The 18369-nt window shown below is 42.1% G+C and overlaps 1 protein-coding gene across 10 annotated transcripts in view; it reads right to left on the bottom strand.

Annotated features, from left to right (window-relative positions):
• Nucleotides 1–18369, bottom strand: part of PUS7 (pseudouridine synthase 7) — a 97266-nt gene that overhangs the window by 62011 nt on the left and 16886 nt on the right. For 6 of the 10 annotated variants that reach the window (XM_045494525.1, XM_045494528.1, XM_045494531.1 and 3 more), the window contains exons 6-8: nucleotides 12491–12508; nucleotides 10915–11026; nucleotides 9296–9373 (exon numbers count right to left, since the gene is read on the bottom strand). In XM_045494525.1, coding sequence (XP_045350481.1) covers nucleotides 9296–9373; nucleotides 10915–11026; nucleotides 12491–12508 — 208 coding nt within the window. The remainder of the gene's footprint in view (nucleotides 1–9295; nucleotides 9374–10914; nucleotides 11027–12490; nucleotides 12509–18369) is intronic. The other 4 variants (XM_045494524.1, XM_045494527.1, XM_045494530.1 and 1 more) reach the window with 1 other exon arrangement.

Genomic DNA, 18369 nt, shown 5'->3' with positions numbered 1-18369 from the left:
AATGTTTTATCGGGGCGCCTGGGTGGCTCAGTCGGTTAAGCGTCCGACTTCAGCTCAGGTCATGATCTCGCAGTCCGTGAGTTCGAGCCCCGCGTCGGGCTCTGTGCTGACAGCTCAGAGCCTGGAGCCTGTTTCAGATTCTGTCTCCCTCTCTCTCTCTGACCCTCCCCCATTCATGCTCTGTCTCTCTCTGTCTCAAAAATAAATAAACATTAAAAAAAATTTTTTTTAATTAAAAAAAAAGTTTTATCAATTTATGTTCACACTATTAATATGTAAGTGCCTGCTGCCTCATCCCTGTGTCTCCTCCCATAGCATATTATAAACCTTTTTGAGCTCTGCCAGTCTGTTAAGAATGGTATTTTATCTTGGTTTTTACCTACATACTTCCTACTGAGAGGAACATTTAAACATTTCTACATATGTTGACTACGAACTGCCTGTTTGTTCTGTTACCTATTTTTTTAACCTATTTCTAAGATGTGTTTACTTATTTAGAGAGAGCGAGAGCTCAAGCGTGTACATGAACAGGGGGCGGGCAGAAAGGAAAGATACAGAATCTCAAGCAGGGTCCGTGCTGTTAGCGCAGAGCCTGATGCCGGGCTTGATCTCATGAACCACGAGACCGTGACCTGAGCCGAAATCAAGAGCTAGGACGCTCAACCAAGTAAGTCATCCAGGTGCCGCTGCACCCCCCCCCCGCCTCCGCCTTTTTTAAACCTATTTTTGATATTATTTTTCTTGCTGTTTTTATATAGTAAGGTAATCTCTTTACCACACGTTTTGCAAATAATATCTCCCATTTTGTGAGTTTAGAGTAGTTTATACTTCAGAAAATTTCCTGACTGTTAAATTATAAAAATTCAAATGACAGAAAGTGGCAACAATGTAATGAACCTTATACTTTGCAGGGAGATTGACCAAATGTTAACTTTTCCCAAGATTTACTTTACATCTCTTTCTAGATCTATAAACACCCACACAGTAAATACTTGACTGACCCATGTGAGTTAGTTGCAGACATCACACCGTACTCCTAGAGAGCTGTGTGTGTGTCTCCTAAAACAGGCAGTTGCCTGCCTAACCAAGCGGGTCACGCTCAGGAAGCCTAACGTGAAATTCCACACTACCAATAAGCAGTCCATATTCAAACTCACTCAATTACCCAGTAACACAATTTCGATTTTTTTTTAAGCTCCTTAAATTCAAGATCTAACCGAGGACCACATACTCCCATTGGGACATCCAGTTATTCACCATTAAGGTATCTGGATCTGCCCAGCCTTTTGCATTACGTTGGTATCGGGCTTTTAGCAGAATCCAGGCCAGCTGTTTTACACCATGCCTTTACATTTGGATTTGTCTGATTGACGCCTCGTGATTAGACTTAGGTACACATATTAGTTAGGTGATACTGTGGCTTTTTTGGTGTATCACAGCAAAAGGCAATAATGTTCAGTCTGTCCATCACTGATGGTATAAACTTAATCACTGGGTTATGATGGTACTTGCTAGGTTTTTCTACTGTAATGGGACCTTTCTCTCTTTTCCCCTACCATCCATCCATCCATCCATCCATCCACTTAAAAATGTTTATTAGTTTTGAGAGAGAGAGAAAGAAAGAGAACATCAGCAGGAGAGAGGCAGAGAGAGGGGAACAGAGGATTAAAGCGGGCTCTACACTGACAGCAGAGAGCCCGATGTGGGGATCCAACTCAGGAACTGTGAGATCCTGACCTGAACAGAGATGCTTAACCGACTGAACCACCCCAGGCGCCCCTTCCTTTCTTTGTAATTAGTAAACTGAAGGGTGGTATTTTAAAAACTGGGCAACTACCCTGTTCTCCCACAGTCTTGCATCGGCTTGTTCAGGTATCTGAGAATTCGTATTGCCTGAAGCAAATACTACTGGATTGATGTGAGTGTTTTTCTGTACTACCACTCCTGCTTTAGCTGGCATTCTTCCGTAAATAAGGACTATATAGTAAAACTGTAGTTATGTTCATGAATATTTTTTTAGTAGGTCTGGGATTTAAGTCATCCTTAGAAAGAGTATTCCTAGTTGGAGATTATTATTAAAGTACGTTAAGTAGAGTACGTTTACAGTTGTTTTCCTAGTAAGAAGGGCACTTCTGTTTTGTTTTGGCTTAGAGTAGTGATTACTTTTTATCATGGCTCATTTAGAGCAGAGTCGGCCTCCATGGGTTCACTAACCCACTAATTTTCACTACTGGGTTTTTACAAGTTTCCACTGGTTGTGGAGAAAAATAGAACTCTGGGCACTGTTGTTCCAGGGGCTGAGGGGGAGCTTCCGTTTCTCGCTCCCCAGCCCACCTCTGATGCAAAAAGTGGATGGTTTAGGAAGGAGCAGGATAGGTGATGCTCACTCAGAAGGTTTTCCTGTTCTCGCCACCTGCTTTACACCATGCAGCTCGTCGTGCTAAGCAACAAGGAGGTCAAGGGAAGAAAAGGGCAAGTGTTTTTCACATACAGACTGGCAACCAGGTCAGCTGCAGCTCAGTGGCTTGGACTCCACATTTTAAAATAACAGCATCACATGTGCCTTTTTGATTTATGTCCTTTTAAAAAGGTACATTGTGGGGGCACCTGTGTGGCTCAGTCAGCTAAGCGTCCAACTTTGGCTCAGTTAATGATCTCACAATTCACGGGTTCAGGCTCTGCATTGGGCTCTGTGCTGACAGCTCAGAGCCTGGAGCCTGCTTCGGATTCTGTGTCTCCTTCTTTCTCTGCCCCTCCCCTGCTTGCACTGTCTCTCTCCCTCTCAAAAATAAACAAACATCAAAACACTTTTTTTTAAATAATAAAAATAAATTTTTTAAATGTTTATTTTTGAGAGAAAGAGAAAGAATGGGAGCAGGGGAGGGGCAGAGAGAGAGGGAGATACAGAATCTAGAACAGGCTCCAGGCTCTGACCTCTCAGCACACAGCCTGATGTGGGGCTCAAACTCAAGAACTGTGAGATCGTGACCTGAGTTGAAGTCGGACACTCAACCAACTGAGCCACCAAGGTGCCCCAGGGATCTGACTCATGATCCTGGCTCAGGTCATGACCTTACCATTTGTGGGATTGAGCCCTGAGTCAGGCTCTGTGCTGACAGTGTGGAACCTGTGTGGGATTCTCTTTGCCCCTTCCGCGCTCTCTCAAACAGAAAATAAACTTTAAAAAAATAAGACAATGGTTTTTCATTTGAAGTTGATTTTTAATGTTTATTCATTTTTGAGAGACAGAGCACGAGTGGGAGTAGGGCAGAGAGAGAGAAACACACACATGCAGAATCTGAAGCAGGCTCCAGGCTCTGAGCCATCAGCACAGAGCCCGATGCGGGGCTCAAACCCATGAACTGTGAGATCATGACCTGAGTTAAAGTTGGACAGTCAATCAACTGAGCCACCCAGGAGCCCCTCATTTGAGATATTCAGATTTTGTCATGTTAAAATATTTTTATATTGTTATGACAACATTCATCTCTACTTTGGTAAAGAGGTTTTTTAAAATTAGAAATAATCTGGCATGCCTAGGTGTTTTAGTCGGTTAATTGTACAACATGGGCTCAGGTCACGATCTCTTGGTTCACAAGTTCGAGCCCCACGTCAGGCCCTGTGCTGACAGCTCAGAGCCTGGAGCCTGCTTTGGATTCTGTATCTCCATCTCTCTCTGCGCCTCTCCTGCTTGTGCTGTCTCTGTCTCTCAAAAATAAACATTAAAAAAGAAAATTAAAATAAATAAAATAAAATTAGGAATAATCCAATATGCTTGAAAATAATTCATCAATTGAAATTTACTTTTTTACTTAAGATTCCCCAATTTGTGCCATCTGGGTTGTTCACAAGTTCTCAAAATTATGAATAATGCTGCATAGTATATCATTGCACATAAGAAAATTTTCTAAATTCAGATTTGCTCTGAAAAGATAGCTACCCTGAGAACTACTACAATGAAGAGCATTTGTGCTTCACTTTGTTGAATAATATACTTTACGCTCTAGACTGGTTTTCAGCACTGGTCCCTGAGCTCATTCCTGCTAGCGGGAGACATGGTCCAGCTGTGGCCTGAAATACAAGAGTTGGAAGTGTGGGTGTGTGTGTCTGAAAGTGTATTCTGGGCCTCGGGCCTGTATAAAAGGCTGAGCTCTGCCCCAAAGTGCCTGGTCTATACACCCAAAGTAGCAGATCGTGGACGCAGCCCCACAAAGGGGTGAACCGTGCCCTGCAGTGTCTGAAGTCCCAGTGTTACATGAAAAATTATTGGGTTTTATCTTACTCCTTAGTTAAAAATATGCTGCTACTGAGTTTAATAAATTGCTTAAAATGCACCTATATAATACCAGCTTGCCATTTCATCTCACAGAATTCTCTTTTTCTTTGCTGAAAATTTCCCTATACTTTCTGAAGACAATCAATTCTTTGATGCATATCAATCAGCTTATTTGTTTCCTAGTTCAATATGTGCAGAAGCAGGCTGACCAAATTTGAGAAAAAAAAATCTGTCATTGCCCCATTAATTAACACAAAATGTAGGAAGCTAACCAGAAGTTGGGAAACGGACAGAGCTCGTACTCCATCCCCTCCCCACCACCAACCCCTTGTCCAACCTGAGAACCACATAGCACAGAGCCACATAGAGAGAACCACATGAGAACCACATAGCCTTGGACCAGCTGCTCAGAGCAGCTCCATTAGCAAAGGGGCACCAGGCATTGACTGCATACAGAGGGGGACACTGGCGGAACCAACAAGGCATAAATTCATCCAGGAACTATATCCCAAAGAATTCAGGAGGCAGAGGGATTATGATGCACAGAGTGAGGAAGACGAGGACAGAACTCCTCTTTGGTCAGTAACAACTACACAGAAACAAAATAAGTTTTGGCAGCTCTGGGGAGATCCTGGAGGGTACTCTGAGAGAGCCATGGAGGTGCCTGACAGCTCTGTTGTTTTCCTTCTTTTTTAAGCTGAGATAGAATTAACATAACCTAAGATTGGTAATTTCAACTGTTAACAAAGTTCAGTGCATTTAGTATATTCACAATGTTGTGCAACAGTTACGGCTATCTAATCCCAGAACGTTTCCATGATCCCAAAAAACCCTACACCTACTTACCCCTTTCCCACTGGCTGCAGCCCCTGGCAAGCACTCACCTACTCTCTGTCTCTACACATTTCCCTGCTGTGGACACTGCATATAAATGTAATCAGATCATATGTGGCCTTTGGTGCCTGACTTCTTTTACTCAGCATCACATTTTAAAGATTCACCCATGCTGTAGTATGCATCAGTACTCCATTCCTTCTTATGGATGCATCACATTCTGTTGCCAATCCCTTTATTTTAAAATTTTTTAATTCTTTATTTCTTTTTGAGAGAGAGAGAGAGAGAGAGAGAGGAAGTCACAGAATCCGAAGCAGGTTCCAGGCTCTGAGCTGTCAACACAGAGCCTGATGCAGGGCTCGAACACACGAACCATATCATGACCTGAGCCGAAGTCATTTAACCGACTGAGCCACCCAGGCGCCCTCTATTGTCTATTCTTGAACATACAACAGACACGTATTTCTGAATTCCACTGGCACAGGAGAAAGCAGGAGCTATACTTGTTCTGAAGGATGGGTATTCCCTGATAAGAGATGAAATGGTATAGACAGTATCTTCATGATACTGTTCACAGTTGTAATTCTGACGATCTCAGACGGAGCTCTCTGGTTTGTAAATTCATAGTGAATTCTGTGAACAACTTGGGAATACTAAAAATCTCACTCTCAAACATAAGGAGCCAACGTAAGCAACAGGTTGCATATCAGCCCTTATTAACAAAGGCACTGAAACTGGCCCAGGTTCAAAAAGGAGACTGGCAGGAAGAGGCAAGAAAAGAAACAAATCATTCTGAATGAGGCTGTTCCTGCCTGAGATCCTGTGAAAATGACGAGGTGGCTGGAGAGTTACATGAAGCTGAAAAGCAATGCTGCTTACCCCTAGGATTGAGCGATTCAGCAATAATTAAAACGCCTGCGTGGCAGAGAGGGTTTATCCTGTCTACCAGTTCTCACGGGAAAGGCCGCCTGCCTGGCCCCGGGTATCCATTAAGCAAACGAAGGGTGTAGCCTGCATCCGCGAGATAAGTGCTATGTGCTTTCCAAAGGCCAATGCTGAGATGTCTAATATGGTTTCTTACTAAGTCAACAGGAAGATGATAAAAGCAGCAAAGGGCTATGGAGACAGAGCGCAGTGTGATCAAGTAGGACACCTGGTGGCTGACCAAGAAGAGAGATAAATATCTTCATTCCAAATATTCAAAGATTTCAACATCATGTAATGCAATCTAAAAGAAGGAGATGCCATGTTCTGACCCTCAAATTAGCAAATGATTTATTTTATTAAAAAACAATTTTAACATTTATTTACTGTTGAGCGACAGAGTGTGAGCAGGGAAGGGGCAGAGAGAGAGGGAGACACAGAATCTGAAGCAAGTTCCAGGCTCTGGGCTGTCAGCATAGAGCCTGATGTGGAGCTCGAACCCACAAACCGTGAGATCATGACCTGACCTGAAGTCAGACGCTTAACCGACTGAGCCACCCAGACATCCCTGATTTTTTTTTTTTTTTTAAATCACAAGTTGTGTTAGGGAGGATTCTGGGGAAGCAGAATAGAGGTGGTAAGTTGGTACTGCCTTTCCATAGGGTAATTAGGCCTTGGTATCAAAAACCCAAAACCTGAGTTTCACATTCTCTTTAAGTCAGAATTCCACTGCTAAGTTTATCTTAATGGAGTTTTCACAGATGTGCCCAAGATTTAGCTACCAATATGTCTGTCATGGAATTGCTTATAACAGCAAGAAATGGGAAACAATGTCAACATCCCCAAATAGAGTAACAGTTCATAAATTAGGATTCGCCATATATCTAAATATCTTTTGCTATGTACTAAAAGGGAAAGAGGTATACCATTTACTGTTCACGAGAACACATTCTATATAAATATTTTGGTTCAAAGGAAAAGAGTCGCTCACAAAAAACACACCGAGCTGTGCACAAGGCAACTAGGAGGAAGGACAATTATGGCTTAACTTTCACTTTCTACCTCGTTCTTTCTGTGATGAAAACAAAACTTATTTATTTTTTAAAAGATTTTGTTTTTAAGTCACCTCCACACCCAACATGGGGCTTGAACTCACAACCCTGAGATCAAGAGTTGCATGCTCCACTGACTGCCAGCCAGGCGATGAATTTACTTTTTTTTTTTTTTTTTTACTTATTTTTTAATTTATGTGAAAAAAATTCACAGAGCCAGCCAGAAAACACAGGAATTGTCTACAATGATATTTTAGCTCCCAAAGGGAAGGCAAGAACCTTCTGTGTCCCACATTCATGGAGGATGGAAAACCTGAGCCCTCAAATCACTGCTGTTCCCCATTTCTGACTAGCCCCCACCGGCCCACTCCCCCTGGAGGTGATTTCAAATCCTCACACTCTTTTCAAGTTCCCTTCCCCACTCCTGCCCCCTCCACTCTCAGCAGAGGACTCCACATTCTATGTGTCATGGGAAGAAAAGGAACAGGCCACCAAGTAGAACTTCTTCAGGTATCTTGTGCTGCTCTCTTTCAAACACATCAGCATTTGCACACACAGTAAAGTCACGGAGAGCAGACGTTCTTACTCTGCTTTCACTACTACATCCTGCCTCCATCCCAAGGTCAAGGAGGAAAAGGACTGGAAAATGCAGCAGGGTGCAACCGGACGCTTAACCCCAACACCACTGCAAATGAATCCAAACAGTGGGAAAGCAGTGGACTACAGGGGATTGTGGGGCAGAGGAGATGCCACCTCAACTCTATGAAAAGATATGGGAATTACAAATAAATATATGTATTTACTTTAAGCGAGAACAGCAAGTATAAACAACTTTACTTTTCATTACGTATAATTAACCTGTGGTAAGCTGTACATATTCAAAACATACACGTTTTATCGTGTGAATAGGCCCAGGAAACCATCGCCACATTCAAGATAATGAACATACACAGAAGTTTCCTCCTGTCCCTTTATTTCTCCCTCCCACCACTCCTTACCTTGGGGGGAGGAGGGGGCATAGACGAAAGCCTAAATTTGTCTGACGTCACAGAGCTACAAATACATCTTTTCCCCTTCCTTTCACTAAGCTGGCTGGGTTCAGAGCTCCGTTCTCCCACCCCCAAGACATTGCAATGGCCCTGATCTCCAGGGTTACCCACCTGCTCCAGTCACAACCCCTACTCCTGCCCCTACACATGATCCCTCTGTTTATTATATCACGGTCAAGTCCAAGATCCTCACCGAGGCCTATGGCCCCCCAGGATCTGGATCCTGCCGTTCCCTTGAGCCTTATTTTTGCTAGCTCCCCAAGACTCAAGTGCCTGCCAGGTACCCCATGTGCTGCGCTCCCCAACTCATTTCCAGCGTCTTTTCACAAGCTGTTTTCTTGATTCAAACCAGCAACCCCAGACCCTCACGGCCCCAGGAAACTCCAACGTGTCCTTCTAGAATCTGGACCAGTAGTTCTCAACCAAGGCGATTTTGCCCTTTAGGGAACATTTGGCAAAATCTGGAGACATTTTTGGTTGTCACAGCTGGGGGGCAGTGGAATGGGTTGGGGGAGAATGCTGCTGGCATCTAGTGGGTAGTGACAAGGGCCACTGCTAAATGTGCACAGGACAGCCCCCAGCAAAGAATTACCCACTTCAAAAGGTGATGGCACAGGCCAAGAAGCCCTGATTAGATGAAAACTCGCACATCCCAATTTCTGTGCAAGCCCTCCCTGGCCTGCCCCCCAAAACAAGCCCCACGCTTTGTTGTCAGGTCTGTCCCAACAACCCCCCATTTTAGCCTTTATCACACTGTGTGATAAGTTCTGATTTACTTGTCTGCCTGCTCCATTAAATTATAATTGCTTCTAATGCAGAGACCATCTTTTCATCTGTATATCCCTGGTGTGTAACAAAAGAGCTCATTCACTGTTTTGTAATTAAATTTTAAATAACTCGTATTAATAATGAATGAACAACAGAGAGGAAGGAGAGAAAGAAGCACTTATTCTCCTGGCTCTACCACAAAAATCCTTTAAAAACCACACAAATAATACCTGTTTGCTGTAAAAATGTTACAAAATACAGATAAGAAGAAAAAAAAGAAAAATGTGTTTTTGAATAGGCAGAAGCAACCGTTTCAAGGGGGGAGCGGAGGACTCTGGAAGGTGGTGCTAGGGTTTCTGCAGAACGAGTCCCAGTATGTACTCTATACTTACTTGAGAACAGCAATCTCTTGAACGGTTATGGCCCGTTTATCTTTGGTTCCCATGTAGGAGAATATGTTTGGTTTGACTCTGGTAAAACAAAAACAAACGTATGAACTTGCACACCATTAGGAAACTATTTCTCATAATTTAAGATTCAAAATAAATATAAGAAAGTAAACGCCGCCCAAATAACTCCTTTCTTAGCAGGGCCCGACTTAGAACATTTGTGGTGAGTGAGTAGCATGTCATTCAAAGACTGGCTAGCCAGTAACCACAAAGGAAACAATGCATTTCCTACTGATCGCGGGCTGTTCATTAGATTACACACCTGTGAAGGTAAAGAGAAACTCATTTCTGACAACATACCACTCTGAAAATTTTACATCTTCAGTTTTTAAAAAGTTAATAATAATGTGAAGTTTCCAAAAACACATGCTATTTCTTTGCATTAAGAAAGCCAAATGCTAAAATAGGGATAGGAATAGTTTTGATGTAAAAGTGTAAGTAACTACGTTAACTAAGAAGTATTCTACAGAAACCGTTCCACATGAGAAGGAAAACCACAGGAAAAATTTCTTGAACTCTGTGCACTCCCCAACTGCAGATCTCAGAGGAACTCCCTCCCCAGTGGTCTATTCTCCCAGGCTCAGGTACAGACAGGTACCACTGACTCTCTCCCAGACAGCTAACAACTGGAGTAAAATAAAATGTTACTTACAGAGTACTGCGTCCTACAGGCTGAATGATCTTTTCCTCCAAATCCATATGTGGAAACCCTGACCCCCACTACCTTAGAACAGTAACTGTATTTGGAGATAGGGCCTTTCAAGAGGGGGTTTAGTTAAAATGAGGCCAGTTTAGGGTGGGCCTTCTGAGCTGACTGGTGTTCTAAAAACAAGGGAAAATTTGACCACATAGACCCCAGGGACACATGCACACAGAGGGAAGACCATGGCAGGACACGGAGAGCTGGTGGCCATCTGTAGGCCAAGAAGAGGCCTCAGAAAAAAAACAAGTCTTGGGACTTCTAGTCTCCAGAGCTGTGAGAAAATTTGTTTGTTACTTAAGCCACCAGTCTGTGATATTTTGTTATGGCAGCCACAGCAAACTATCACACTGTGTACCATGTTTAAACTGGGTTTACTATATATCAGAAAGTAAATTTCCATTGCACACAGATTTGCTGCGGTGTCTGTATCCATGACGGAAGAAAAATTCTTCGGCACCGGGCCCATCCTCAGAGATTCCATCTCTGCTATATTTGCACTCCTATGAGAAAATCTGACTGGTCTCAGGTTTTCAATCTAGTCAATCTCCAAGAATTAAGAGTTTACAGTCTAGTAAAGCAAATCCCAGCAAACACATTGAAGCATGGGCTTCCGGGGGAGCAGGTTAATTTTTACTTTCAGCTGGACAGACTGGTAACTCTCAGCTCTACGTGAACTATTCACTTAAAGAATTTCCACCTCGGATCATTGGCAATAAGCAAGGAGGTTAGAAGAATTCACCTACTATCTAAGGAAACTATAATTGGGAGACACATTTGCTATCCATTTGCCTGTTTTCCCACTCCTTTTTCATTAGCGTGCAAAGAGGATTTTGTATGGGCACAAGAACAAGATACTAACCGTAAATATTTAGACAGTACGTTAATAGCATCCATGGTGTCTTTGTTTTCCTTGTAGAGTACAAAGTGGCAGTAACTTCCCCTAGATTTTGGCCAAGAATGTTTTCTTGGATCTTAAAAACAAAAAAATTAAATGTTATATATACCATAATAAAAGCGATCTAAGTTTTTTCTTATGAAACCTACAAGCTCATTTTTCACCAAAGAACCTCTGAGTGAGAAATCAGATCTAGTCTGACAAGAAATACAGGTTAAATGGTTACAGTTGTGCAGACTATAGGAATTATACTTCCTGTGATTGGGTAGGCAACATTGTCCATATTTACAATCAAAAGCTGAAATGCAGGTTGTGTGATAAATGAGTGAGACTAAACAGCGATCCTCACACAGAGAAACAGAGAGGTCCACCGTTCCCCCGATGGCTTCTAGGTGGGTACTGGCCTTCTAGAACACACACAGTCCAGAGGGAAACAGCACTCCAGTTGGCATCTATACACCTTGCTTTGTGTCCTCGGCCAGGTGTTCACACACCCCGGATGGACGCCTCCACAGGGACGGGGATAAAGTTTGTGAAAGTTGCCACAGGGACGGGTTTGAATTTTCCAAAGGCTACTTCGGTCACAAAAGTTTAGTTAATACTAGTTGGTTTACAAATGTTTACCTGACAGAGCAAGCAGCTGCCATTCAAAACAAAATGGGTCATTATTCTTGGGGAAAAGGAAACTAAAAATTAAGCCAGTTAAACGTTAACTTCTGAACTACAGTTAGTTTGATTGTTCAACTTTCTGAACACTGGCAAATCTGTCCAGACTTCGGAGAACTTTTAAAAGTATTCTTTTAAACGAACATTTTACCTATACTGTAATGTAGAGACAGATTTTTAAAAAAATATTAGGATTTAAACTTTGATTTTGAAAAATCAACATATTTGGGAGAAAACATGTAAGCCACAATCACACTTTCAGACGCTGTACAGTAAGACTCGTGGGTCTGGAGCAACACACAGCTGCCACTGTTACTCGAACACATCTAATTCACTTGATTTCTGTAGTCCCATGAAAGAACAACTGTGGAAAAATACTTCATACAATCCTTAAGAGTCATCTTCTCTTAAAAATGTTCCCTTGTCTTTGTCCCTAAAATAATCCTTTAGCATGAACTCATGAATCCTTCCTCTTCACAGAGATAAGAAACTCCTGGCACTGAAGTTGCTAAGACACCTGGCTTTGTCAAGGCAAAAAGCATTCTCGATAGGCCAGTGATTTATGCTACAACGTAAAGAACAAATGAACCAATAAATCATCTCGGAAAACTGCCACAGCACGTATGCTAGGCGATTGGCTTTTCCTTTCTGATAAATATGAACGTGAGTCTTTTCTGTCTTGGAGAAAAAAAGTATTTCTTTGGCTCTTGGTGTGAATTCCTCACAACTCATCCTCAGAAGACTGTGAATAAGAGTATTATTTTTGGTTTTCCTTCCAGCTCACTACAGTGAAATAAAACTGTCTATACTTAGCACTTGGGAGAAAAATCATTGGCATTTCATTTTATCTACATGAAACACCAACCGCTCTTACCTGCTGCAGTTCTGACCTCTGTCCAAATGCACAGCATAAAGAGCACAAGAGAGCAATGTTTAATTCAGAATAACGTTAAAGTGCTTAAGAGGTGAACATGCAAATGATCGCATGGACAGGTTACCGAGGACTGCTACGGCACCTGCTAGTCATGTGGTGGGTTAACAGCCATTCAGACATGAACAATGGAATGTTTCAGAGGCACATGGTGAACGAGGAGAAAACTCACCTACAGGGACAAGCCTCCCTGTCTCAACCTCCTCACAATGACATGTCAGTGCGTCCTCAAAGTTGCATGGGTACACTGTCTGTACCCGCGGGATGTAGCAAAAGGTTTAAGACTGAATACAATACACCATACACCTGAAACTAATATTACACTCTTATGTCAACACACTGCAATTTAAATAAGAACTTAAAAAAAGACTGAATACAAAATGCTTCCACATTTAGAGACTTGTTTTCACAGAGTACTACCTAAGATTATTTTTAAGATTACCTAAGTAACTACTGCTTTGTGTTTTTCTGGGTTTTATGAGTTTCTTGCAGTCAGGTACAATAACTTTACTTGAAAAAAATCATTACAGAAACAGTTCTCCAGAACTGATAAATTAAAAGGGATTTGAGATGACTTAAGAGACTTATCTATTGAATGAAATGTTTGGAACTTGTTTCTATCATTATTTGACAAGTAATCTGTATGTAAAAGACATTTTTGAGACAGGGAAAAACTGAACGTGCCCTGAGTATTAGATATTAAATTATTGTTCCTTATGTTGGATGTGATACTGGTATGGGGTTTTAGGCCTTAGCTGCTAAATACATACTGAAATACTGATAAGTGAAATGAAGTGCTATGTAGAATTTTCTTTAAAACACTCCACAAGAAAAAATAAGCGGGAGGAGAAGATCAAAGAAAAACAACAGAATGTCAGTCCTGAAGATGGGTGATGGGGGTACAGTGGTTCAATACTACTTTGTGCACCCGTCTGAAAATGTCCGTAATAAAAAGTTAGCAAAAACTTGTGATAAAAATTGATGAAGTGCAAGCTATACTTTCCCTTAATGACCCCTTCAGAGCATTCACAAACAACTATAATGGTGAGAAATAAATGAAGCCACAAGGTGAAAAAGCTAAACGCTATTACACCTTGAGGGAGACCATGACAACTGAGTATGAGTTTTGGCTCACACACATGCATCTTTTATTAGCAAAACCAAGCACTGAGCATGCATACAATTATCTCCTCTGTCTAAAGCAGATACAAAGGTTCTTTTTCTAAGTGTACTCAGGATACAAAATAGCAAGCATATGTTTTAATTAACTGGGAATATTGTGAATAACAGAAAAATCAACGAGTCTCAACTTATTTTGAGCAATTTGACTTTCTCAACTCTGAATCCTTAGAACTCTAAGTAGGATATGAGTAGCTTTGAAATTGAAGAGAATTAAAATAACTTTGAGACTTTTTTTCAAGACATTCTGATTTAAAATGTGAATGCAAAAAATTCTCAGGCTGAGATCACTGGAAGCAACCTTCTGATGGTCTGATACAGCAGCATCAGTACAGCAGAAATAGAAACCAACAGCAGAAGAAACCATATTCACGAAGATTCATGTACTGAGTTGAGATCCTCATGAATAAGGAAGGAAAAAATGTAGTTTGAGAAAGATGACCGTATGGGGTAGCCTGCAGAACATTCTTTCCTCCTTATTCGAGGCCATTTCCACGACTGCACCCCTGCTCACTGACCTTGCCAGCACCCTCAGGACCCTGCTCCACCCACTACTACTCTCCTAACATAATTTCTGCCTGCCCACTCCCCCCTGGCTCTTTCTCTTCAGGATACCAATATGCCCACAGCTCTTCCATTTTAAAAGTCAAACCTGGGTGCTTGGGTGGCTCAGTCGGTAAGCATCTGACTTCGGCTCAGGTAATGATCTCACTCACAGTTCATGAGTTCAAGTCCTGCATCAGGTGAGCACAAGTCCCGCCTCTCTCTCTCTCTCTCTCTCTGCCCTTCATGGGATTCTCTCTCTCTGCCCTCGCTCACTTGCGCCCTCTCTCAAAAAAAAAAAAAAAAAGAAAAAAAAAAAAGTCAAACCAATGCCTCCCTTTCAACCATGATGCTTTCCTTTCTTCTTTTCCTTTTCCTTACAGCCTTTTAAAAAATTATGTATATATATATGTAATCTCTGCACCCAACGTGGGGCTCAAACTCACAACCCCAAGATCAGGAGCTGCATACTCCTCTGACTGAGCCAGACAGGTGTCTCTCTTTACAGCTTATTTTATTTTAAAAAAATGTTTTTAAAGTTTATTTATTTTTTTTTTTAATTTTTTTTTTTCAACGTTTACTTATTTTTGGGACAGAGAGAGACAGAGCATGAACGGGGGAGGGGCAGAGAGAGAGGGAGACACAGAATCGGAAACAGGCTCCAGGCTCTGAGCCATCAGCCCAGAGCCCGACGCGGGGGCTCGAACTCACGGACCGCGAGATCGTGACCTGGCTGAAGTCGGACGCTTAACCGACTGCGCCACCCAGGCGCCCCTAAATAAGGCGTCTCTTTATTTTTGAGAGAGAGACAGAGCACGACAGAGGAGGGGCAGAGAGGGAGGGAGACAGAATCCAAAGCAGGTTCCAGGCTCTGAGTTGTCAGCACAGAGCCAGAAGAGGGGCTCGAACCCATAAGCCACAAGATCATGACCTGAGCTGAAGTCAGACACTTAACCAACTGAGCCACCCAGGAGCCCCTGCTGATAGCTTATTTTAAAAAGCAGTCTGGGGGCACCTGGGTGACTCAGTCAGTTAAGTGTCCAATTCTTGGTTTTAGCTCAGGTCATGATCTCACAATTCACAAGTTCAAGCCCCACATCGGGCTCCATGCTGAACTCAGAGTCTGCTTGGGATTCTCCTTCTCCTTATCTCTGCCCCTCCCCTGCTCATGCACGCTCTCGCTCTCTCAAAATAAATAAGTAAACTTTAAAAAATAAATAAAAATAAAAAGCAATCTGTATTTATTGCCTTCTATCTCAACCCACTATGTAACCTGGTTTCCAATCTTACTCCACTAGAGCTGCTATGGTCAACGCACCAATGATTTCTATGTTGCTAAAAACCAATGGATGTATTTCAGAAGTCTTATCTCCCTGAACCCATCCATAATATTTTCCACTGCTCATCACTTTGGTTATTGGCAGTCACTCTTCTTGGGGATTCCATAACACCAGTCTCCCAGACAGTTTCCTTTTTATCTGTCTGGCTCTTCCTCCCGCTGGTCTCTGTGGATTCCCTGATCCAGTATCCCTGCTGGGAACCATTCATTTCCTTAAGTATGGAGAACCTCTATATATCATGCAGCGGATTTTTCCTTTTTTTTTACTTAAGTCTTTGAAAAGAAGTTCTTAGAGGCATCTGGAATATATACTATACTTCTCAAAATAGAAATTAATTTCCCTGATTAATGATTTATAATAATTATACTTTCAGAAAAATACCATAAGTATGCTTTGGTAGGCGAATCAAACTATGCTTAGATAGGGCCCTATCTATCTGACTGGATTAACAAACAAAATAACATCTGAGTTAAAACAGCTGGTAATTTGTAGTGTTTGGGCACCATGATTTAGAATCCACCATGCCCATGTTTTAGGATGCATGGCTCTAGATGAGAAGAGTTTAGGTAAGAATATTGCAAATCTGCTAGATAATGCATGTAACAATTTATATCAGGGTGTGGTAGGAAAGGAGTGCTAAAAACACTATAAACTTATCTTTGCAATGAAGCTTTAAAAGCTAATTCATTCAGGGGCACCTGGGTGGCTCAGTCGGTTAAGCATCCAACCCCTGATTTTGGTTCAGGTCATGACCTCATGAACCTCAAGCCCCACATTGGGATTCTCTCTCTCCTTCTCTCTCTGCCCCTCCTCTGTTAGCACTCTCTTTCTCAAAATAAAAAAAATAAATTTATAAAAATAAGTAAAAGGTAATCGTTCAAATGCTAGGCAAGGCAGCCCAAGAAGACAAGCTGTCATTGGCACTGGATTCTGTCTACAGAAGCAAGAACAGTCTCTGGATCCTAGCTCTCTCTACTTTTCCAATGGTATTTAACTAACAAGGTACTCTCGCTGGGAGGGAGCTAGAGCTGCAAGAGGTGAACACAGGCTCTCCAGTGCCTGGGTCTAGGAGGGGGTGGGAGACAACAGTTCAGACATCTAGTCTATCTTTGACCAAATGCCACATCTCAAGCCCAAAAGGTTTAGATCTCTTTGCAAGTGAGGATCCAATGTGACCTGGTTTTGTGATTCTTTTTAAACTGGGAAATTCATATTTTACTGAAGACGTGTAAGGGCAATGGAGAAGGGTGGTTTGCGTCATACATGCTCAGCAGCTCACCTGAAAAATCTGAAGGAAATTTTTTTCTTTGGGAAAGAAAAAAGGTGGGTGTGGCATAAGCTTAGAGAATGTGGATACAGACAAAACGTGAGAGGTCTGGCACCAGTCACTTGAGGGGAAAGGGTGGGAAAACTGAAAGGCCACCGTGACCTGCAAATGCCCTAACATCCCTCCCTGCCGATCACAAAGCCTGGCATCTTCTAAGATACAAAGATCATTTCCAAGAAGCAGGAGTCTGCAGAGCAAGATTTTGCCTTTTCTTCTCGCCTTTGAAAGAGGGTGGCTGGCCGATGGGGACTGCCTTTCTACAAGGGGCATTTCCCTAGCAGCCGTTCTCAGCCTGGGCTCCTTGAGACAATTAAGACTGCTGCAGTAGTTAAGTCACCCTCTCTCCTCCACATCTAGAATAGTTACTAGCTATCTGCCAAGCTTGGGAGAATGCAAAAAGAGTCACTCGAATCATTCTCCATGGGGTTTAATTCTGCTGAAGAACCCTGGCCGGAAGAAAGCGTGCTAAGGTACTATCTTATACTGTGACTCAGACATCAGAGAAACACATAGTAGCCAAGCCATTTGTCTGTGGTTTGAAAGGTGATTAGCAACCTGTGCCCTCAGTTGTTCCAGAACACATCATCTCATTTTCTTTTTGGTATCTCCGGGGAAGTGACCTCCAATGTCCACCTTCTCTTCCCCAGCTGCTCAAGATTTCTGGTTCCTGTGTCACTATCCAGACTGACCGAATTGACTACATAGTTTTTGCAGGCACAGCTAACTAAACTTATCTCTGCTCCCATTTTTTATACCCTCCCCCATTTCACTAAAATCATACTTATAAACAATTAAGGCTTCATCCATTCACAGCATTAGCCTGAGAGAATACTCACAAAGCACTAACCGCACGAAGTCTTTTGTTATGTAGTCTTGGAATTCCCCTAACAAATTTATCTAGAAACGACTCTTTACTAATAGAAGCCATCATTGGTAGGAAATGAGGGTGAGGAACTATCTTTTTCCCATTCTAATTTTCATTAGAATTATGTCTGCTGATTTGGCAGAAAAATTCTTCTTAAGATTATATGCAAGCATATAAGGCTGTAGAAATTCTTTTAGAGCATAAATATCAAAGAAATTCACTGACAACACACCCATTTCAAATGAATCATATACAACGAAAGATGAGCTTGGGTGGAGGGCCGCTTTGCCATGTATTCCATGTTTTTTATGTGTGAGTGAAGAAGAGACTCAGGGTTGTAAAGCAACAGCTCTTGCAATGTGCCACAGGGACTTTTTGTTCATCTGAAAGCTTTCTCTCCTCCATTAAGAATACAGAATGAGCAACGTCCTTCCATTTTCTTCTTGAATTGCTGCTGAGCCCACTCTGCTCTTCAGGGAACATATCAAATTGCTACGACTATCTCTCAGGCACCACTGTAAATGTAGCAAATCTTCACTCACATAAGAGACATAATGCCCCTAACCAG

The sequence above is a fragment of the Leopardus geoffroyi genome, chromosome A2 (genome assembly GCF_018350155.1).
Source record: "Leopardus geoffroyi isolate Oge1 chromosome A2, O.geoffroyi_Oge1_pat1.0, whole genome shotgun sequence".
NCBI classification, from domain to species: Eukaryota; Metazoa; Chordata; class Mammalia; order Carnivora; family Felidae; genus Leopardus; species Leopardus geoffroyi.
Note: the sequence above shows the minus strand (reverse complement) of the source record. Positions and strands in the feature narration are given on the sequence as shown.